At 37.6% G+C, this 24,757-nt stretch overlaps 1 protein-coding gene across 1 annotated transcript in view; it reads left to right on the top strand.

Annotated features, from left to right (window-relative positions):
• MALRD1 (MAM and LDL receptor class A domain containing 1) overlaps nt 1-24,757 on the top strand; it is a 235,075-nt gene that overhangs the window by 33,623 nt on the left and 176,695 nt on the right. The window contains exons 10-15 of the mRNA XM_059869616.1: nt 3,301-3,447; nt 6,331-6,440; nt 10,093-10,260; nt 12,211-12,331; nt 23,968-24,120; nt 24,272-24,377. Coding sequence (XP_059725599.1) covers nt 3,301-3,447; nt 6,331-6,440; nt 10,093-10,260; nt 12,211-12,331; nt 23,968-24,120; nt 24,272-24,377 — 805 coding nt within the window. The remainder of the gene's footprint in view (nt 1-3,300; nt 3,448-6,330; nt 6,441-10,092; nt 10,261-12,210; nt 12,332-23,967; nt 24,121-24,271; nt 24,378-24,757) is intronic.

Here is a 24,757-nt window from a genome sequence, read left to right as displayed (position 1 = left end):
ATTCCAAAACCACTTAGGTGCTGTCATACCGAATGAGGGGAGCAGCCCTCCTCCTTCTATACCTTTGTTCAGGGAAACACCAACCTGATGGAGAGACCAGCTGAGTGTCCCCATTTGTGGTCATTTAGTTGAGCTCTCAGAGCAGGACTGAAAACCTTCATGCACTTGCAGGCTAGCAAAAATGAAGCAATATGACCTGGCTGGTAACCCAGCCTAGTTATCAGAAATGCTTTGTTTTTAGCCTGGGAGGATCTTGAGGAGATGGGATAGACAGAGTAAGCTAGTCAAAGAAAAAAAATTCCCATTTCACCTCCTAGTACTCTTGAAATATGTGCTTTGTTTCCTGGGTTTTTGGGAGGTTTTCTGGTTGTTGTTTTGTATTTGTTGTTTTTTTTTTCTTCTTTTTAATATATTGAAAACGGCTTGTATTAATTGAAAAACTTTTCAGTGTATTTTATGGCTTTAGAAAGTTACACTTATTCTTGAAACTCAAAAGGTTTTAGGGCAACAAGTTTTTTTTCCTGGCTGCATGATTGGATTTTGTAGAAACGGTGTAATAATTTACTCCTTCACTAATAAAGCCATACTGATATATTCACATGAACTAAAAAAAAAAATTCAAATTTCACTTACTGTTAAAATGAAAGCAAGTTGTTTCTATTTTCATTTCTGTTTTGCTGAATTATAAAGGTCTAAAATAGAAAACTTACTCATTTTCCATTCAAAATGTCAAAAACCCATCTGCAGATTGAATCCATTGAAACCTTCCTAGTGAAATATAAAACATAAGCTCTGGTGCTGAGAATTTCAGTAGGAAGGGACATAATATATCAGAAAAGAGTTTTATGTCAAACTTAACTGCAGCATGACTACTCAAAAACTATAGGCTGTGCAGTCACTTTTTTTCTTACTATGGATAGTGAAAGATTATCTATAATCCCTTGAAGGTTCAGATAAAAATGCTGAATGTTTGATAGGAAAGGCACATTTCTTAAGGTTTATTAATGTTTGAGGAACGAAAAAACACATTGAAAAACTCTCTTACTTGGATTTGGGTTTTAGCCAAAGCACAGAACTTTTCTTTCAAGCTTGATTAAACATTTACAAGCACTCCTTAAGTTTTTAGAACTAAGTAGGGATAAAGTTTAAGTTTGACTGTTAATTTGGACAAGTGCATTTCACTCACAGTTGAAGGGTACCTGTTCTACAACATATTTACACTTTTAAATTGAAGTATCACTTCCAGATACTACATAGGAGGAAAACTTGGGTTTGGTAATTGACTCTGGTCAGTGTTTCTGCATAACTGGGTGTTTGTTTAGAGCTTTAAATTTCAAGTAAAAGGTGGAATAAAAAAAACATTCACCATTTAAAGTGTGGTGAGCGTTACCATATTCTATTTCCTCTCCACCACCCAAAAGAAAAAAAATCCCAAACCAACCACAATCATCAAAAAAAACCAAACCCAACCATAAACATCAACCAAAAAAAACCCCAAAGTGCACCAACATGAATGTTCTTCCTACCTTTATAATTGTGTTCAGACTTGAATAAAGTTTGAAAAAATGACTGGACTAAACCAATGTAATTTGGGATTGTGTTTTGCTGTGTGTGCTATGTCTTTTTTTCCCCCCACTGCTTTTCTATTCAGCCTAAAAAGGGATGTTTATACATTTCTTTCTATATCTATAGGGTTAGAAGTAATTGTACTACAGGCTACCAATGTAAGAAATGCTGATTTCACCACACCTCTCTTCCTGTTGAACAGCAAGGGCAATGATGGGCCCTGATCACAAAAAAAAAGCTGTTGTTTTTATCAGCATAACAAATCTTCTTGAGGTCACAAATGCCTCCAGTTAAAAGAAAATGATAATTTAAAAAATGTTTCCGTGCTAAATACTTTTTAGGGCTGCAAAATAATAGTTGTTGGTACTATCTTGATCTTAGTTTCATATTTAAACCATTATTTTAACTTGTTTTCTTTGGTGCCTACAGGGTCACTTATGGATGTCTTTTTGGATATTACTGTGCAGACACTGCAGTCAGCTGTTTATGCAGAAGAACTTTTGTGGGGTTTAGGGAGGCCAGGAGACAGAGATATTTAAGCAAAGAATGTTTGTCTTTTTGTGTCACATGGGTTCTCTCAAGACTGCTTAGCTAAGAAAAGCAAAATGCCTAGATCTAGTATTAATTACCAAAACAGCTTAGTCTTGGTATCAATTTGCATGTTCAACCTTAATGTATTAGCAATGGAAGTCTAATTAAAAAGATACCTTGTGAAAAGCATGAAAATTTAATCAAATAAGTTAACCAAGTTTCATTTTAAACTATATATGCTGCACTAAGCAGAAAACTATGCACCATCAAATTTTAATGTATATGGTGAAGCCAGAGACACTGATATTTGTGGTTTATTTTTTACCTTAGGATTTAGCTGCTCTAATAACCTCTATATTCCTGGGAAACTTTTACTATTTAGCTCTGCTACAATGGTGCTTAAAGAGAGATGCATTTCATTTTGGTTTTGTACAATCTGAAAATTGTTGTAATACATATGATCGTGTCTGAGGCTGATATGATCAGATAAATGTGCTGTGGGAGCAGAAAGGGACAAACACAGTTCTAAAATAATGGCTGCAATTGCAATAAGTGACCCTAGCAGTTAAGTGTAGTGCCTTGGGAAGCTCTTCTGGACCAGGAAAGAAAACTCTGGGTATAAAACTTTCTTATCAAAATAATTATTTGTACTCAATCAATGTAGGAGTGTGTGAAATTTTTATACAATTTAAATTGGTCTAATCCATACCAACTGAGAAAGTCATCTTTCACTTTGCAATAAAAATTTCTAGGCGATCTGAATAATTGATAAATTTAAATCTCATTTTCAAAAATAAATTAAATGAAAGCTCAATTCATTTTTGCTTTCCATATATTTTAAGCCCTAAATGCATTTTATTTTTCTCAGATGTTTATAAATACATTACTGATGCAATTCCTCTTTAAAAAATTTTTAGTATTATTTTTATAATATCTCAGCAACCAATGTACAGGTCTTTACCATGTTTGTTCATTTACAGGTAGTTTGTTTCATGGTTCTGAGTTTTTTATGAAAGGAAGGGCCTGCCCAACCTGTTACCTGTATTCTGGAACTAATTATCCCTCTGAATAACCTGAAACACATTTTTGCTTCTTCAACACTCCAAGAACATCTAAGTACAAAACAGCCAGAGTTTTGGCATTAAACTGTTGCATCAAGTTCAACTTATTGATCCTCTGTTGTTGTTGTTGTTCTGACCCCAGCTAATTACACCTTATGTGATTTTGAGACTGACCTTTGTGGATGGAAGCCACTGAGCAGAGGTGATGCTGACTGGAACATAATGAAAGGACAGGCTCCCAGTGACAGAGAACTCCCTGGCAGAGGTCATACAAATAATATGGGGCATGGTGAGACTTCTTATTATTTTTCTCCTTCTGTCATGAAAATTCCTACTTGTAAATGGTCACAGACTGATAATAAAAACTGTTTTGAAATGGATGCCACACAGTATGTAAATAACACAGGTAAGGTGTTACAGAAAGCCAGTCTGTTGGAGATATTATTTTTTAGCTGTGATCTAGTTGTTCTGTCTTTGTAACCCTTATTTTTGGCTGGCACAATCAGTGAGGTATGAGACTTAATGCAGTTTTTTGAGATACTGACCTTCGAACTGACAGCTGACTTTGTTTGTGCATATCATAACCATTGTTTACCCAATATTCACATAGGAGCCATTCTGGGAAGCATTATTTGGGCAAACAGCTTTTTGTAGAGTGCAGTTAAATTAATCCATATTGTCTGGGAAAAATACAGTGAGAATAATTTCCTTTAAAGAGTTGTCCTTCCTTCAGCATATATTTGCCATACAATTTATTCAGCTGGGAAACCATTTTATTCCAGAGGAGGACTGTTTAAAATATTTTTCCAAAGTGAAAATGTTATTATAGCACACTCCATAAAAATAAGACTACCAAGCATGTTTTTCATTGTCAAATAATATTGACAATGATTCTGTGACTTTAATATTAATAAAATGTATCTATTGCACTGTTTCCAGTGGAGATAAGATTAAAATCTGTGTTACAGCCCAGAGCCCTTTTAATCTAGATTTTATTAATTATGCATATTATCTGCAGCCAGACCTCCACACCTCTCTTCCATGTTCGTGGTAAAGAAATGTGACATTTAAGTATTCCTCCTCAGGCACAGGAACTTTAGGTTTAAAATTCACCTGAGCCAACAGCAGTGGGTAAAGTATGTGTGTGCCTGCTATAGAATGATCCTAAATGAGCAGTCATATTTTATGCTCTGGTCTTCATGTGATGAAGTGCGCCAAAGTTGCTACTCACTTTTCTCAGCAGCTGTTTGATGTTTCATTTTATTTTCTCTGTAGAGTAGGACTGGGCCTTCATTACTGCACTTTATGTAAACACTGCTGTATTACAGGTTTGCAACATCAAAGCTCCAGAAGGGAGCACTGATCTGCCCGTGTCTTTCTCTGCTCTAGGTGCTGATGAGATCTGAGGGGCAGTGTGGTCAGGGAAGGCTGCTGGCAGCCTTAGTGTCACACCATGTGGAGCTATGTGCTGCTTCACTTCAGTTGCTTTGACGCCTGAATTTTACAAGCTTGTTTCGGTGTTGCTGCAGGTTGAAGCCTCAAGCAGATTTGGAGGTTACTATGCCCCACCTCTCAAGCCCAGTAATGTTGCATTCTCTGTATGAATTAGCTGAAAAGGTATTTCTGAGGTGGTTTTGTACCAATCTATCATTGTGCCTGCTACAGCCACGACTTCAGAATTAGGATTCCAGAATCTGAGCAAGTTTTTGCCCACATTAAATCACGGTCCTTCAGGTTGCAACTGTTCCTTTTAGTACCATGGAGTGGTCATCTCTCTTCTCTCCTGGGGAGGGCAGTAGCAAATTTTGATTAATGAAGATCTTAACAAGGCTACAGTAGAGGCTCAGCTGCAAATTATAGAGGGTCCTTTGAAGTACCCTTGCATTCCAATGAGGGGAGCTTCCCTCACGCTGTGGAATGCTGCATTCCTGTTTGCACAGGGAGCTGGAATGGTCCCCTCTTTGTGCCACCCTTGCTAAAGCAATGCCATTATGTGCGTGGGGCTGGACCTAGCCCTCGGCTTCATTACAGATCCATGGGAAATCAGTGGCTAAGGAGTATGACTGCGGCAGCACAATAGCTGATTTTCCAAGATGTAAGGCAATATGTGTAATATAAATGCTCAAAAAAGACTGAGCCTTTAGTGTTGTTTTGCATAGACTTTCATGAAAAAGTCTCAGTATTCAGCAAAGGCAGCACTGACGGCATTCAAAATATGCTGCTTTAGGGCCCCTTGAAAATGTTTATCCTTCCCTACCTTTGTCTGAAGCACATCTGCTGTAGTTCAAATCCAAATGCAGTGCATTTGCCAGAGTTCAGATTAGATCTTTAATTAAGCTTTCATCCCCACTAGCACAGACAACAATGTCAAGTCTGTGGACCCCATGAGAAAATACAGCTTATTCCATTGGCTCCTGTGGTCTGCAACATTGTTAGCGTGCTTAAAAGTGGCTGGGCTGTGCTGAGAGTGAATACTGTACCCTAAAGGAAATAATTTCTGGTTTAAATTCTGTTTGAAACAATATTTAAGCCAATTAAAATGTGTCCTTTAGGGATCTTGGCTGAGGTCTCTGTTTCTTGATCTCCAGGGTGCTCTGTGTTGCAGCTCCTCTGCTCTCCCCAGTCCGTGCAGAGTGGATGGGCAATGTGTGAAGGTGATGGGTAATAGTTGTAGTGTTTTAAGGTTGGAGATCTTAAAGCTTTTGCTTGAAGAAAGGAGATAAAAATACTTCCAGTGGATATCTGCACAGTGATGCTCTCAGAGAAGCAGCACCTGAACTGCCTTTGAGGGGCTCTGTAGTCTCTTCCTTGGGTTTATGTGCTCGCAGGCACCATGACAGGGTAGTCTGAGCAATACCTGCCCAAAAAGTCTTATTTCCTTCTCCCTCTCTCCTTGTCTTTGGAATCAGTCATGACAATTTTACATGATGGAAGAGCCAGGAGCATTTAGCAATTCTGTTTTGTTTTTACCCACACAGACATTGCTTGTCACAGCCTGTTATAACACCCTCCTCATTATCCACAGAGACTGGATGGCAAAGCAGTTTAGATTGTTTTGATCTATGAATAAGCTTTATGTGTCTCATTAAGCATATAGTTACCTCTCTGGGGTAACCATTTGCCATTGGAGCATGACATATTTCTCATACTCTAAAATAAAATTTGTTTATAGGAGCATTCATTTACTTCAGTGGATCACATCAGAGGAACTCAAAGATGGCCATGTCCCACCTGGGAAGCCCTTTCCTTGTCAAGCTTACTCCTGGGCTCTCCTGCTGCCAGGTAACAGTTTGATATGAACTGATATGAACTGTGTTTTTGTGACCTGTCTCTCAGCTGACACAGGTCATGAATTCTTCATGCTCTAAGTGTTGCTGCTGAGGGCTCTATTTCAATACCAGCAGAAGGAGTTAAAGACTAATGCTTTAGGAGGACAGAGAAGAAGGCAATCTTTACTGTTTTGCTGCCAAATTTTTATATCTGATTATTACTATTCTTTCTCACAGCACCCAGCAGGTGGCTCAGATTTCAGGACATGCTCCAGGATTTTGTGTACTTTGGCAAAGGTATCTGGACAATGATAACAGGGCTCTATCAAATAGCCACTCTGCTGTCTGCAGACAGGAAAGTCACATACCCACGGCTCCATAATAGGACACCTGTGGTTTGAAGTCACTATACACACCAGCTGTGTTGGTGAGACCAGAGAGAGCTAGCTACCATACTCCAGACATGCACTGAATTTTAAAGCATGGTTTGAGGAGGGTTTTAAGCTGATCAGTGCAGTACTTGGGAGTTACTTTGAAATGTGGGTTTTTGTCAGATGTCTTGTGGCACTGCAGACGAATGCAAAAGCAACCAGCCAGGATAGTGGTTGAGATGAAAAACTAGAAAGGTACCAGGAAAAAAATTAATCAGGAAGGACAAAAATAGAAAAATATTAGATGAAAGATGAAAATGCAGTTTTATAACTAGATGGTTTTATTTTTCAACAAAATTCTGTATTCTTAAAACTTGAAGAAATACAGTAAATATGAACAGCAACTACTCACTACATTACAACTGTAATTTTATTTGTCTTTTTGTCCACTGAATAAAATGAATAGACACTGCTCAGTTTTATAACTTTTTTCCTTTTTCTTTCTTCTTTCATGAGGCTTTTTTATTTTCTATTCTTTAACTTTTCAATGCTCATGCCATACTGAGGAGAAGTTAAGTTGTGTAGTTATGATGTGGTTTTCTTCTGATACTGTATAATCCCTCCTTATTTAAAAAGTCAGAGAGAAGAAAAGGAAAAGACAGAGAAAGCTTGCCAAAATAATTTTATTTTGTTCTGTGAAAAAAAAAGAGGCTTTAAAGGAACAAAATAAAATTTAGACTGGTTGCTTAACTTTTAAGACTCAGTGTAGAACAGAAACTGTTAATTCCACTTAAGAAAGCTTTTTTCAAAAAAAGAAAAAAAGAAAAGAAGGAGATGCACTTAGACGTCCCAGCAAGTGGCAGAACTTTTATTCCAGCAGGATGTAGGCTTCTTAGGTTTTATCTCATCGAAGGGACCAGAAAGAAGTGCTAGCTGAGCTAAATCTGTTTTACTTGAAACTGCAGCTCCCTTGGACTACACACATCAGTGAGTTACCAGAGCTCAGATGAATAGCTGCCACTTGCAGTGGAGGAGTAGAAGCCTCTGAAACAATTCAAGAACAGTTCCTGGCAATCCCTTAAGGCAATCTTGCAGTTCTTAATCTTCACGTGACTTCTTAGTGTTGTAAAAGGCCAGAAATAAAATAGATGCAGGATAAACTCAAGCAGAATGCTGCTGCAGGGAACTCAGAAGTCCTGAACCATCCCACAGAAGCCCAGTGTGTGCACTATTCCTGGGACACCCAACAGCCTTTGTACTCACAGCACATTTGTTCAGACAGCTCCATCTCACTTTTGTTGACTTTGATGCTGAGGAGATAAGCACTTTTCAGGTTCAGATTATCTTAGAAACCCTTAAGGCAAACTGGGCACCACTGATATGCGAATCAATGAATTATTCCAGTAAGATCTGTTGCAGAGTTTGGTCTGCATTCAAAATAAACACAGATGCAGTGGGAATGCACATATTTTTCTCTACTTCAAAGTCAGAAAAGAAGCAAGTTGTATCATAAGTATGCATGTATTGAATGAATTTAAAATTCTTAGATCCAACAAAAGCTAGAGCAAGTTCTTACCTAACGGTACGTGTCTGTCAGGAGAGTGTTTTTGAGGACTGGAAATTTGGCTTTCTGCCACATTATCCCTGCAGACTTTTATTTCTGGGAAAGAGCAATGAGTAGGGGTTGCTCACTAGGATGTGTTGTGCTCTCTGCCTATTAATGTGAGATGATGCCCTCTGTTGGATATCCCACTGAGAGGATAAAAGGATCTACACAAAGAGATCTATGTTTATTGCTAGCTTTACAAGCTCTTTAGCTCCAGTTGATAAAAAAAAATATTTGAGTTGAAGGGTAACAGATTTATATTGTTACTTTCTGGTTAATTGAAGCTTAGAAGTATCAACTTTCTTCAGCTTCTTGTAGCTGGGTCTTTTTGTAGATGTAAGCTAAGAAACGTCTTCATTTAGCTCAAGGTTTTGCCCTTGTAGAAGCAAATTTCTAGTCCCAGCTCTGTGTTTGTGACTCTTGAATAGAAACAATACTCATTGTATAGTAGGACATGTAGACATAAAGAAGGAAGGTAACATTATTTCTTACTTAATGAAAACATAAATTTGTTTGAAAAGCTGTTTGAAAGACAAAGGCCATCTAAATTGTTTAGAGTGTAGTTCTTCATACACTTACTTTGGAAAGTGTTTGTACACCTGCTGCTTTCTATTTCTTAAGCTTTTTTGCTGGGGGAATGAGCTACATGAAGGTATTCAATTTATTAATAAGGATCAAGATTATTTTATATAAGACATGATTTTCATGAGTGGTGGTAAAATTAAATGTTGAGAGACTGAGTCTACCAGACCTGAAGCCAGATGATATTAAAATGTAGCAGTGTGTTTTACCAGGAATATTTCTGCATGACTGATCAAGCTCTTGTTTTACTTTCATGAAGAGACAAGTATTATCAATATCAAGGCTTTTGCAGGGAAGTAAGGATACTGCAGTTGAAGAAATTATAATCTTTGTCTGTGTAGAGAAGCAGGAAGAACTCAGGAGGAAAGAAAAAAATTAGTCTTTGAAAATCTTATTTCTTCCCCTCAGTTCTGAGTTGAATTTTTGCCTGGGTATTATTAAAAAAAGTTAAATGTATCAGTACAAAAATTAAATTTATTAAATTACTCTGTATTGCAGGAGAGTGAACTGTGATTCTCACCATTCTCTTATCTTTTCTGCCTCACAAGCAGTCTCACCCACATGAGAAAAAAATACAGTCTTTGTATTTTCCTCCCATATATTGGTCAATCTGCTTGTTTCAGATGAATAGATTCTTTTTAAAAATCTTTCTTCAGATTGTATTCATTTATGTTGATTTTGGAAATAAAAGACCATAAGGTTTCCTTCATATGAGAATCTCAGTGATTGCTCTTCTGAGATTAACACACCAATGTCATATATTCAGAATTTGTGAAGAAAAATAATCTTTGAGAAATCTCTTAAGTGCTTACTATGATAAAGAAGTTAAGGGAAGTCATATCCTTCAGTCTGCATCCATTGATACATACAAGTTAAAAGTAAATTGTAAAAATGAGCTTTAGTTTTAAATATAGTTTTGTCTTTAGACTGGGTACTGCTCCTCAGCATGCTGTGATTTCAAACATCCCCATCTTTCATGCCAAGTCTGTGCTTAGACCCATCATGTCTTCCTTTGTTATGATGTACATATATTACTTGGTACTGAATTTATTGCAGATTGATTATATATTTTTTTAAAGCTTTTCATTACAAAAATCTTTCAACAGGTAAGATTTTGGTACTGGTTATCTCAGGATTCCCAGCTTTCTGTCTTTAAGAGGACTACATTAAATGGAAGTTTGGAAAAATTACATGACATTTCAGGATTGCCTGAGATGAAATGGAAAAAAGTGAATATACCTGTAGAAAGTGTGGCTGAGAAATTACCTTTTCAGGTAACTATATATCACATTTGCATTGCTTTCAAAAAGATATTTTACTTTGGCCTTTAGAGTTAATTTACTTTTAATGACAAAATACAAAAAGAGACTTTCTGTTCTTTAATGGTCATATGAAAAGATTTAATTCAGCTTTTTCCACAGGTCCATCTATTAAAGAGCATAGCCATTGTTTCAGTATTCTAAGCATTAGAATTACTTTTAGTAAAAAATATCAAGGAACCCCAAAAATTATTTAGCTCCAACCCCTCCTTGGCAAGGACACCTTTCTTTTGACCAGGTTGGTCAAAGCTCCATCCAGCCTAGCCTTGAACACTTCCAGGGATGGGGCACCCACATCTTTCCTGGGTAACATTCCAGTGCCTCAGCACCCTCAAAGTAACAGATTTCTTCCCAATATCCAATCTGAACCCATTCTTTTTAAGTTTGAATCCATTCCACTTGTCCTGTTAGTACATGACCTTGTAAGTAGTCCCTCTCCATCTTTCTTGTAGGCTGCCTTCAGGTACTGAAGACTGCAATTAGGTCGTTCTGGAGCCTTCTCATTTTGAGGCTGAATAAACCCAATTCTCTCAACCTTTCCTCATAGGAGAGGTGTTGCTTCCCTCTGATCAACTTGTTGACCTCTTCTACACTCACTCCAATAGGTTCTGGGGACCCCAGAGCCTGACACAATACTCTGGTCTCTCACAAGTGCAGATTAGAGGGGCAGAATCCTCTCCCTGCCCTGCTGCCCAGGCTGTGTTTGATGCAGCCCAGGGCATGTTTGGCTCTCTGGGCTGGGAGTGAACATGGCTGGGTCATGTCCAGCCTCTCATCCTCCAGCACTCCCAGGTCCCTCTGGGCAGGGCTGCTCTCAATCCCTTCATCCATAGCCTGTGTGGATACTGGGAGATATCCCAGCCCTTTCACTTGATCTTGTTGAACCTCATGAGATTCCCATGGGCCACTTCTCGAGCTTGTCCAGGTCCCTCTGGATGGCATCCTGTCCTTCAGGCATGTCAGCTGCACCACTCAGCTTGGTGCACCACTGCAAACTTGTTGAGGGTGCGCTCGATGACATTAATGAAGATATTAAATGACACTGGTCCAAATATGGACCCCTGAGGGGCACCACTTCTCACTGATGTTCATCAGGACTCTGAGCTGTTGACCACCACCCTCTGGATGTGAACATGCAACCAATTCTTTATCCACCTAAAAACTCTTTATCCTCCATCAAATCCATCTCTCTCCAATTTGAAGAGCGGGATGTTATGGGGGCCATGTCAAAGGCTTTACAGAAGTCCAGATATGGGAGCCATAACCTGTCACTGATGCAGTCACTTCATCATAGAGGGCCACTGGGCTGGTCAGGCAGGACTTGCCCTTGTTGAAGTCATGCTGGCTGCCTCAAGTCACCTCCCTGTCCTCCCTGTGCCTTAGCATAACTTGTAGGAGGATCTGTTCCATGATCTGCCCAGACACAGAGGTGAGGCTGACAGTGCAGGTACTTCAATTTGCAATCTATCCCTTCATTTATTGTACCACATTGCTAACTTCATCAGGCATAGGTCAGATGAACACAATTAAATGGTGGTGTAAATCATCATATTTGGTAACCATAGCTACTTTAAGAAGATATTTAAATTTTATGTACTCCAGCAGGAAGACCATTCATTCAATAGACTTTTACCAGTTTTGATTGAAGAGAGGTCATCTGGGTTGCAAAACATTCCCTAGGTAAAAGTAGTTATGGCTTTGACAGTGGAGGAGCAAATTTCTGACCTGACCAAATCTCAGTTGTAGTTTTTTCTGGCTGATGTTCAGAGTTGGTTGTAGGAACTATTTAGTTCCTTTGCAGATATCAGAAATTATAAATGAATATGTAAATAAATGTGTGTCTGTTTGTGTCTTTTTATCATGTCACCTTTAATGAGTTAACTTTTTTTTTTTCTGTTTTTACAGATTATCTTGCGAGGTACTATTCTAGCAACAAATGCTACTGTTGCTGTTGATGATATCAGTATAACTGGGGTATGTGAGGTTGTGGATAGATCACTCCTAGGAGTCAGCCAGAAAAATGAAGGCAAGTTTCATGGTTTTCAATACATTTTCCCCAATGTCTGCTATATATAACTTATTTTACTGACAACTTGAAGGTACTTTAAAAAAAATAGAGGATAATCTGAGAAAAAAAGTCTGTATGCTGTAATCAATCACCTCCCTGGAGGTGTTCCAGGCTGTGTTGGATGGGTTTTTGACTCTGCCCATGGCAGACTAGATGATCTTTAAGGTCCTTCCCAATACAAACCATTCTATGGCTCTATAAGGAAGGCTGTCATCCTTGTGTTACACATTAGCTGCTATAAGAAGTTTGCTCTAATTCTGCAAAGTGAGCTCTGGTGGGAATTTCCTGGTACCACTTGCTATGTAGTACCTGCTCACATTCATGTTTGGATGCAGAGGCAGAAGCAAGACATCCTATATTTTCCACTAAAGAGCAAATTCTGCTGCTTTACCTTTAGGCCAAAAGGTTTCTCCCATCATTACTACTAAATATCTGACATATATAATAAATGCCCACCAAACTCATCTTTGTACTCACACTGTAGTCTTAAAGAGCCAGTGGATGGGAATATAAAACAACATGACCTGTCAGACTGCTGCTTGTGGTTCTCTTGATGCTAACAGCTGCTTTTCAAAAATGGCATGGGCACATGTGCAGTCAGGGGTGATGTTGATGACTTATAGACATCAGGTATCTGAATTTAATATCCAAAAATTTAAAGGCATTATAGAGAACTTCAGTATTGTGTTTTTAAGGGCTTCTCTGACCCCTATATACAGTGGGGTTGAGGTATTTAGAGAAACATTTACTTGCTTTAATTATTTTCCTTACAACTCCCTCATTTACCCATTAATCACAAAGATATTGTCTTTAGAAGGGAGTTATATTTTTTTATAATCTCTGTCTGGATAGAAATATGAGTATTTTAAAAAGTTAAGATAAAGTTAAGTTAAACAAAGGGCATGAAAAGCTGCTCATCATTCCTCTCACTTACTCATTTTCCAGAAATCTACCAAAGAAAAACCAGCAGACCCTGGCATTTGGTTTCCCCATTCATTGAAATTTGGGGTATTTTCTAGTGTGTCCATTGAGGTACAGGCTAGTAATGGTGCAGCACCCAATTTTGGCTTCTTGCAGCTTTCATTGTGACCTGAGCACAGAGAGAGCAGAGCTACAGCAGACAGGTTTGGTGGAAAACCTGCACCTGGCTCCCAGGGAAAGAGCAGGGAGCTGTACCAGCCTCTGGCCTCTGAGCAGGAGCCAGGCTCTGCGACACCAAGGTGTATTTGATAACTTTTCACATGGAAGTTTGAATATTGTGGAGAGTAAGATTTAGTTTAAGGCCATCAGACATGGAGATCAGCTGTGTTTCTTCTCAGCTGTGATATAATCTAGTACACTGCATAGGTGCTGATCTGTTCCTTGTGCTGAGCACATTGCTATATTAAAAGGAGATAAAAAGCACTTCTTATAATTTTACATACTTGTGGGTTTACTTACATGTCTTTTTCTGATTTTTAAGGGGAAAGAGAATCTGCAGATGCCAGGGCTTCATCTTTTTACTGTCCAGTGGGATTTTTTTCATGTGGGAATGGGCAATGTATTTCGCCTGATAAACTTTGTGATTTTAAGCCTGACTGCCCCAATAACCACGATGAAACCAAATGCCGTAAGTGAAAACTTTGAAATCTACGTTGTTAAGCTCCTGTGACTATGTTCCTTTGTCTATTTGCAATGCTTTCATGACCTCATAAATCTTGAAATTTAATTAAAAGTAAGAGCTCTCGAGATATAGTTGCTTCACTTTGATTCTGTTCTGTGATTTTTCCCCTTTCAGTTTCTGTAGCAACTACCTCTCTCTTAGCATTAAAACCAGGAGAAAAGGTTTTGATTAATTATTTAGTAGAAGATGCTCCTTAAAAGATAGTATTTTATTTTATAATTCTAATGCACTGGTCACAGACTTGCATTCAAATTATATGTTTTGTATGCTTACTTTTGATGTGAAGATGCCACAGCAGTACCACAGCTGTACCACGAGCCTAGTCACAGATACAATTTAAGCAGAGTCAGCATCTTCTGTTTGGATGAGCTGTGACTCCTGTCAGGACCACATGCTTGGGCTTTCTCTGCATGGAAACAAACACGTGGGAAAGTAGAGGGAGGTGATGCATCTCAGAATCCCTCTCCACTGTACAGTTAGCAGGGAGCTGGGAACTGTTTCAGGGTCTCTAATATGCAGCTTCAAAAGTCTTTTTGATTCATTCAATTTCCTGCTTTGCATAAGAAATCACAGTTATACTTTGCACTTTTGAAAATTAGTCTCTTGCTTTGAACCACCAGCTTTGCTGTAGAATTTGTGATGCATTTTCAAGAGTTGCCATGAGCCTTATTTAATGTAAGTTTTCTTTTTAAAAATAGAGCATGATGCTTTCTAACACATTCAACAAAAATATTGTAGACAAGATCCTCAAATTATTTTCTGTGCCCTGTTACTCATCTAAAAATATAAACTTCTTTAGAGGTGCTATTATAATCCAATTTCACTGTTCATATTTTATGGTTTTTATTTGGAGATTTGAGAGTTGCTCTGATAAACAAAGATCTATTTGACTATTAGCAGGTAAATGAAATAATTACAGCTTCTATACAATTTCTCTTCAATTTTAGCATTGAATCTTTTTCAGCTAGAGCACTAATATTGAGGGTTTTAAGTGTTTAGAAAGACTGTTATCCAAAATATACAGAAATTTGACATACAAAACTGCATTTTGTTTTACTAGATAGCAGCTTGCCTAGCTAAAATCAGAAATTACTATTGAGTGTTCACTAACCAGAATATCTTTCCTCTTGTGGGCCAGAGTAAAGAAAATTCTGATGTTACTGAGGCACAGCTGAGGTTGGAAGTCATATTTGAAGATTATTTAGTGGTTAAACAACACCCTGCTTGAAGCAAGGCCGCCAGAGCCGAATACCCTGAGTTTGGCAGAGCTAGGTTGGGAATACCTGTGAGAATGGAGGCTACCCACCCAGCCAGGACACCCTGTTCCAGTGTTTGATCTACCTTGCAGTAAAACAAGTGTCTGTTGCTTCTTCTCATTTCACTAGGCACAACTGAGAAGAGTTTTTACTTCTTTTCTACTTTCCTGTCCGTGTTACTCATGTTAAAACATTCCATGTTTAATTTATTGATTTTTTTTCTACTTTACTTATGGTTACATACCTTATGAAGCATTGGGTTATGATAGTCTGGTTTTTTCTCCCATTACCCTTTTTAAATTCAGGTATTTGTTCTCTGACAAAAGAATAACACTTCCAAATCAATAGTTTAATTAAAAAATGTTCTAAATAAATTTAGCTGTATGAAACTTTCACTGCACCGGGATAGCAGTGAAGTGATAACTTTTAATCAGGAAAATAAAGATCTGGTTTTTGTGGCCATTTATATTTCCTTTTAACTATCCAGCCTTTGTTTCCATTTCAACATTGTACCTTTGGTTGAAGACAAATGTCCAGCTAGGTGCTCCTAGACCAGACTTAATTACAAGTAGCCTATATGGCAACTGATTTTTTTTCTTTTTTCCTCTAATTATATGACTGAAGAATCTTTTATTATACCCAAGTCTCATTTGTCAAGACAATACATTAACAATGCCATGCTAAAGGTTAAACTTTGGAACCATTATATTTATGGTGATCTTTGCTCTAAGTATATTGCTGACTTATAAATCATTGTTACTGCTGAGCTGGCTCAATGTGTGCAAGCAGTACAGCTTGTAATGTGGGAAGCAGAATGTAGGTACACAAAGGACACTGCAAGCAGTTTGGCAAGTTCACTGTTTCTAAGCAATAAACTTGCCTTTCAGCACATTAATCTGGTAGTCTGCAGCACTAGAATAGCTCTTATAATTCTTTTCAAATAGTATTTCATCATCTTCCTGCTTATGTAGTATATCATTACTTTCTATATTTTATTTGCATATTCCTACTCTTGGATGCAATTATTTAATATTTCTCAATTTTCCTTATTTCTGAACTTGGCTAAGCACAGATTTTGGTTCACCTCTTCCAACTACATTGCTGTTTTCATCAATATTAAGATTTTTTCCCATGGTGTTCCATCTAACAGTGATTGCATGCACCTTGACCTTGTTAATGTTTTTCTCTTTGTATGAGGACCAGGCAAGAATATTACATGGGCTTAAAATGTCTTTCAAAATATGTTCCCTTTAAATATTATAATCTTAAATTCCAGCAAGATGATTAAGTTAGATGCCTGGGTCCACTACACCCACTGAATAAGCAAGGTCTCCATACAATTTTTTAAACTCTCAATATCAATCCTTGAGATATCTCTTGATTTTCACTTCTACTCAAATGAGTACCCATTTTTCTGTCAGGCCAGAAAGAATTCAGTTGAAGATTACCACTTTTGGGACTGCCAAAATATTTTCTCTATTGAGAGCTGCTACCCCTGACTATTAGATCACAGCTTTTCTTCTACAGATGAAGAATTTACTATGGCCATAAAGCTTTTATACTTTTTATACTTGACTTCCATGCATTAAAGCAGAGGAGAAATGGGACAGCCTTTTTCAAACTGCAGATTTACAGCAGTGACCTAACACACCTATCACATTGTGTGCTTGTGCTCTGGAAGATAAATGTGCAGCATGACTTCTGTGGTCTACATCTGATGCATTTGGTGCAGTATAAATGCACACTTTTGCACCCTAAGAATTATGTTGATGGAATAAGAATAAGATCAGGTTGAAAAGCAATCTGGTAACATAAATGTATTCTTGATATTCTGTCTGACCTTTGCTAATTTCTCCCTTATGCTCTGTCATATGTGTCTGTTCTTTTTTTTTTTTTTTCTGTCTACTTATGGTGTGGATTATCGTGCATGATTATATGGGTTTCTATATAAAATAAATAAGAAATAATTTACATTTATATGAAACATAGCATATTTTTACAGGTTTGTCCATGGTCTCATGCTTTGAGGTTCTGACCTCGAGTCACTGATGTATCGAGGCACACCTGTTGCAGCACTGACTCACCCACAGCCATAGATCCTTTGAGGTGCACTTTCTCCAGCATGGATTTACCCTTCAGAGTTACACCTGCTGCCCCATAGACATAACCACGGCCACAGGTGCTTCAAGATGTACCTGCTCTGCTGTGCTCTCAGCCACAGACACCCCAGGCAGTCCCAGTCTCACGTGGCCTCACCCACAGGTCACTGTCCCCTTGACTCCAGTGCACACTGGAGCTCCAGCAGCAGCAGTGACCTGGCCATGAGCCAGCAGGCACATCACCTGGGTTGGTATCAAAGTGCTCCAGGCACAGCAGAGGAAGGAGATTAGAAGTCAGTAAGAAATGAAACGAGAAGCAGCCAATGGTAAGCACCAGGCTCTAATGAACAGTCAGGAAAGCAGGCCCCATGGCAAGTGCAGGAGTGTGCCAATTAATATCTAAAAATCCATATAAGCTATAAATTTGATCCAACACATTCCAAGAACACCTGTCATTATCTCAAACCCTCCAAGCCACATGTGCCAGAAAAGACTGCCATGGCTGAACCCCCAGGTCTGCCCCACATATCAGCTGACCTTCTCCCCTGGTAGGATGGGAGAGAGAATCAGATGAGTAAAGGTGAGAAAACTCGTGGATCAAGATAAAGACAGTTTAATAGGGAAAGCAAAAGCCATGCACACAAGCAAAGCAGAGCAAGGATTTCATTCACCCTGTGGGCAGGCAGGTGTTCAGCCATCCCCAGGGGAGCATTACACATTAAGGTGACTTGGGAAGATCAACGCCACCACTTGGAACATCTCCCCTGGTCTACTGCTGAGTGTGATACCACAGGATGTAGGCTATCCCTTTGTTCACTTGGGGTCAGCTGTCCTGGATGTGTCTCCTCACAGCTCTTTGTGCATTCCCACCCTCCAAGCTGGTGGGGCAGTGTGAGGAGCAGGACAGGCCTTGAGTCTATATAAATATTGCTCAGCAATAATTAAAATAATCAACACTGTTTCCAGCACAAATCCAAAAAACAGCCCTTTATCAGCTACTGTGAAGAAAATTAACTACATCCCAGCCCAAACCAGCACACATAAACACATGGTATTGTTTTGTGTTTATGTCTAAATGAAAGATGAATTTAATAGTTATTTTCTATGGTGTACAAATTAGGGAAGCACAAGCTTGCTAAGGCTAGCCTTAAATGAAGTAATTCATAAACTGGACATAATCTATAAGTTTGTACACAGTTTTATGTACCTTAATTTGAGTTAGAAGGCAAGTAAAGAGAAGGATGCACATATTGGTTCTTAAAAACTACTTTAGTGGCATAATTGTTTAAAGATAAACATTATTTTGTTTCTAATGGTTACCTTCATATGAGTAATAAAAATCTCCTCAGTATTATAAGAAAAATTCCCCATATTTCCTTTTACTAATCTTGGCAAAGCATAACATTTCTGCTCTAATTATACAGTAACTCTTCCTAAATCTCATTTGTAGAGTCAGATCTTTCATTCCAAAATATCTGTCTCATATGCTTGCTACTCTGTTTCAGCCAGGCAAATCAGTAATTCTTGAAGGTGAGACCAGAAACACCAGCCAGCTCAGAGAGATGGGCTTAAGTTCAAGGAGAGAAAAGATTGCCAGGTTGTAAATTGGAGAAGGTACCTAATACTGGAAGTGCCTAGATAACTGCATAAGAATCAACTCATGAAAGTTAAATGGGGAAGGGATGGGACTGAAATCCCATCTAGAGAGAAAGGAAAATACCTTTGACAGTGGGGAAGAAATGGCTGCAAAGGCTGCATTGCTCGAGCTTGCTGGTGCAGGAGAGAAGATACCACGGGGCTGGAAGCAGCCAGGGCAGGGGAGACCTGGGCTGCTCTGGGGAGAGAACTGGGAGCAGCTGATCAAAGTGTCAGGAGAGAGAAAAATAATGGAAGATTAAATGTCTGGTAAGAGGGAATAAAACAAGGAGAGAATGGGAATGAAGAATACAAATGTGGAACAGTGATATTTTGGGAGGGATCAGTATAAAATGTGGCCATTAAGTGACAGAGAGCTGAGACTAGATGAGAGGACCTGGATCAGGGAGCAGCTTGGGGAAATGAAGTAAGAGAGTGAGGATTTCCAGTTTTCCAGTGATACTAGGACTGAGATAAGGGGTCACAGAAGCGCAGTTGTGTAATAGGTAAAATGGGTAGTAAGCTGTGGAAAAGAAAAGCATTGAGGAAAGAGCAAGGGCATTTTTCCAACAGACAACACAGACACTTTCAGAATTTCTGTAGAAGCCAGAAGTCATAAGTGTAACTTGTCTACTTCATTTAGCAAATACCTACATAGTATTTTTTGGGCAACACCTATGTCCCATTTCATAGTTACTCATTTGGTTTCCAGCAAATTATGCACTTTGATAAAAAATATTGAATGAGCTTTGGTGGCAGAGAAAACAGGATGAATAACAAGAGGACCTGAATAGTCACCACTGGACCTTATTTTTGCATAGTTTGGTAAAAACTGCAACTTTCCCTTCAGTTTTATAGATTTTTTTTTTTAGAATTTTATTTTCCCTCTGTAAAAATGTCAATCTTTGTAAGTCCTACAGCTAAGTTAGGAGACATTTAGTGCAATTAGTTGTTAAAAATGTAGGTGCATAGTGATATCACAAGATTTATTTATAACAAAACCTTTTTAATCTGCATATTTTGCCTTCCTTACATGCAAAGCTATTTCTCATTTCACAAGTGATATACACCTCTGTGGTATGTACAAATCATGTCTCTCTAGTACAAAACAGCCCACATGACTGAAATCACAAAGAAGTCTGTTGCAATTTCATGGCTATTGAAATGGATTTCCCAACAGAATTTAGCAAAAAAAAAAAAAAAAAGTTCAGGAGTACTTTGTTTTTGTAGCCATCCACAGAGGAGACTACCACATCTATTAGATTTAAACCTTTATGTTTAAGTGTGCATTTTTTGGTTTTGTTTTTTTCAAAATAGCAGCAATTATTATTTGGAGGTCAAAATTGAGGGAAGGGGGAACTTTGCCTTGGATTTTATAAAGATCAGACTTGTTTGACCTTCAAGTAGTGACTTGCTTTTTGTCTTTTGTTTTTTCGTTCATTTGTTTCAGTTAGCAGTGCTTCTTGCTGATGAACTTTTGCAGTTATTTTTTTAACTGTTCTCTATTTAGTTTGTCACTGTAGAAATCAGGCCACTGCACCAGCAAATTATGGTGATATTTGATAGAGTGTATGTAATGGAATTAGTAAATAGTGGCTGGAATAGGAAACATAAAAATGGGAAGGCAGGTTGTTTGTATTGTAAAGAGAGTTAAAATAGTTTAAGAGGGTTTTGTCCAGAGTTAAACTGGTTCCTAGAACTGATGATAATTTTATTTTTTGCCATTTATATTGCCATTTGCAATAAATTCCTAAATTTATCTTATAATTACAGTTTGAAAATTAGTTAAAGTTTATTGGGATATTGGAAGTTTTAGAAACATTTTTTTAAATAAAGGAAAATATTATACACTAGTAATGATGATGTTATCTCTTCACCTGGATTTTTTATTTATGATACATTCTGTATAAACTTACAAGGGCTGAAAGACAAGCAGAGATTTTGGGGGTTTTAGAGATTTATGAACTTCCGTTCTTGAAGAAATGCTAATATCTTAAATACTTGTTTTTAAAATACTGTTCTGAGCAAGACTGTTTATTAAATTCATGTTAGGCATCACTCAGCTAACAGACAAACTGCACGTCTGATTTGTGAAGGTCTTAGAAAAAAAACTCCTCAAGACAGAAAGGGAAAAAGTACTTTGCATAAGAGCCCAACACCAGAAAGAAATCTGGAGTTTTGTGGTAGCAAGTCAGGTCAGAGAAAACTGAATCTGTTGAAGGTGTAAAGGCAGCTTGCTCAAAGCATCAGCAAAGCCAACCACTCTGAAATGCAATGCTCACAAGATCTCTGATTCCTTCGTGATTGGGGAGGGAGCTTGTTAGAAACAATGCTGAAAGGGGCAGCAAAGAAAAATGTATTCATACATTTGGATAACACAAGGGGTTAAACAGCATCAAACAAATGGTTGAAGTATTTTCTAAATCAAAAATATAGAAAAGATGACAAATTTTGGTTGGTTAAATGTAAAAACATAATAAGGATGACAAAACAAGTTTAAGAAACACTAGCAATAAATTCATCAGCACATGAAGAGCAGACAGCCTGGCAGAGTACATAGGCTCATGTGAGATTAGAGTATATACACAGCATGTGAGAACAAAAAAAAGGAATAAAAATAAATAGGAGAAAAGCAAATAGGAAGAAATTGGAGAAAAGCAAAACCAAAAGTCTTAGGAGAGAAGGCAGATTAGATTGTTGAGTTCACTGTGAGAGAAAGAACAAAAGTACCCAATCAAGAGACTTTTTTCCTGAATAATCTGTCTGAAATGAAACTACCAGTCAAAGAAGTTATGGGACAAGACAATTAGATAATTGAAGTGTTATCAAGCATCAAGATCCAAGTGCATTTCACCCAGGCTCTACCAGCATTCTGTATTCTGGTATTTTCCCTAGTTAAATAGTTGGTTTGAGACTTAGTTGAAGGTTTCAGGGTTATTTTATCTCACTGTACTCATCCATGCTTAAGCTAAATGGTCTAGTGAATCCTTTCTTCTCTGTTTTGTCTGTGTTACAAGTTACAGATGCAAGAAGTCTGGGCTCAGACTTAACTGTTTTATCTTGTTTATTTGCCTCATTTGGTGTAACCATCTGTGTCCAAGGTCTGTCATATACTTTGTGGCTGTTCTCCTGGGAATATGTGATGGTTTCTTCAATTGAGTAAAAAGCAAATCAAAAATAGCTGTCCATATTCCTTTTTCATGATATTCTCTCTGGGGATTTTCAATAATTCCTCTCATGCTTAGGTCCTTGAATGTTTGCAGATATATTTTGTCTTCATTTTATTCTATCAAAACTTTCTGTCAAAAAATTCCTTCCTTCTGTTTTTTAGTCACAATTGATTTGCACCATCTTATCAGAGGCATTTCTGACCCACATAAACCATATGTAGAGAAAATATATATTTTATTGGATCTCTTAAACATTATTTGTTCTTCTACATTTGTGGAATTTTTTTTTGAAGCTGTGGACTTTTAATTGACAATAATTTAGAAAACCTTCTCTTTTTAGAAGCTATACCTATCAATACTACTAATATGCCTCATTATTAATTTTTCATTACTTTTAAAAAATGTATATAATTAGTGTAACATGGTTTCTAAAGAGGAAAACAAACAAAATTCAACACAACAAATGGAAAAAACCTTGCATGTTTTTCATAAATAAACACTAATGTGATCTTATTCTTCAGGGGACTTCATGTGATTCTGATATGTGCATGTTCTATGACCATAGAATAATATGATGACTGAAAACTGTGATAAGAATTATACAATAATGGCAGAATTCTGACAGTCATGCCTGAATATTTGCTTTATTTATTTTATGCATATGATTAATAAATTATTTCTTAAAGTCTTTAATTCCCTTTATGTTTTCCATTTCAAGCCTTTTATATTTGCAGGAATAAAAAAATTAAAATTTTGTTATTTAATGAAGACTTTTTTAAAATACCAGATTTTTTTAAATTATAAAAAAAATATAATTTTGTTATTTAATGAAGATTTTTTAAAAATACCCGGGAGAAAAACCTGATGAAATGGAATTCTTTACTGTGGGAGTGATGAGTCACTGGAGCAGGTTGCCCAGAAAAGTTGTGAATAGCCCATCCCTGGAAGTGTTCCAGGCCAGGCTGGATGGGGCTCTGAACAGCCTGGTCTAGGGGAGCTGTCCCTGCCTATGACAAGGGGGCTGGAACTAAAAGATCTTTAAGGTCCCTTCCAACCCAGACCATTCCATGATTCTGTGTTAATTTACATTCATTCATAAATGACACCCTTCCACTCTTTCTTTCCCCCTGTATCTGTAATATATACATTGTCTAAAATATCACTGCTCTTTTAATTGAAGAATTGAAGAATGCAGCTGAATTTGCTTTTTAGATGTTTTTCACTTCAGTAGTTTGTGTTGCATAGATTACCAATGTCATAGTTTCTCACTAATGCCTGATATTTAACTTCATTCCAATTATGAACAGAGGGAGGATTTTGTTATCATTAACATATTTGCTGGCATTTAGGAAAAAAGGGATTTAATTTCTGGCTCCCACAAGAAAACAGATCTTGCAGAAGGTTTGTGGCTGCTTTGTGTGCCCAGTGTTCTTGCTCCATACCAGGAGGACTGTGAGTTTTGTTTTCAGCACCTCCTGTCCTGCTCTGAGTGCTTTGGCTGAAGCACCCCAAGAGAGAAGGGTCTGTTTCACTGAGAGCAGTGCACATAGCGATGGCTAGGCTGCTCCTCTGTGGATGCTCTTTTACTCAGCTGTTACTAAGCAAATACCTTATGTCTGGTACAAAGCCACTCTGCCTGTCCACAGCCCTTTCCTAGACTTACTTCTGGAATATTGATGACATATTAGAAACATTTTATTTACTTTTCATACTGCAAAGCTTTTTTGGTAATGTTGTATATAGAAATGAAATGTCTCTTTCCTTGTTCCAGCTGCTGTGTGTGACTTTGAAAGAGAGAACTGTGGCTGGTTTGAAGCTGTAAATGGAGATGACTTTGACTGGGTAAGAAGCTCCAGCAATGCTCTTCCACCTGCCTTTCAGAAGCAAGCTCCTCCACGGGATCACACCTATAATAAATCTGAAGGTAAGACAAGCCAGGCCCACAAACAGAGAAGTGGAATAGATAAACCTGCTTCTTAACAAGATTTTAAGTGATGGCCATGAATGCTGTAAAAACCTTTATGAACCCTTTATTTCTTGAGCCTGAAAAGTTGTTTTTTGTTTTATTTTAACAGGTCATTTTATGTTCATTCTGAAGAGCAGCAACAGTGTTTCACAAATAGCTCGGCTAAAAAGCCCAAAGTTCAGGCAAACAGGATCAAATTGCACACTGTCCTTTTGGTATGAAATATTTCACATTTAGAATTCCTGGATTATCTCACATTGCTTCTCTTGAACTGAAATTGAGGTTATAGTTTGAAATAGATACATCTTTCTCAGAAGTATTTACTTCATTTTATTCTGTCAGCATATAGTCTTCATTGTGGACAACACAGATGTAAGATGAAACACATGCAGGAAAGAAGTGAAACATGACATGATGTTGTTGTCAGGCTCTGAGCAAAATTATAACAAAGGATTGTGCCTGTATATACATGGACAAATATCACAGTTCTTTTGCTTACAATTCTGTGGTTAATTCTTTGTTTGGTTAATAATTTGAAAATGTGAATTTTTTTTCAAGAAAAGGAAAACATTGAAAAATCTAATAGATTCTTGAT

Source organism: Haemorhous mexicanus, chromosome 1, assembly GCF_027477595.1.
Source record: "Haemorhous mexicanus isolate bHaeMex1 chromosome 1, bHaeMex1.pri, whole genome shotgun sequence".
Taxonomy (NCBI): domain Eukaryota; kingdom Metazoa; phylum Chordata; class Aves; order Passeriformes; family Fringillidae; genus Haemorhous; species Haemorhous mexicanus.
The sequence above is the reverse complement of the archived record's forward strand: the minus strand, read 5'-3'. Positions and strand labels throughout refer to the sequence as shown.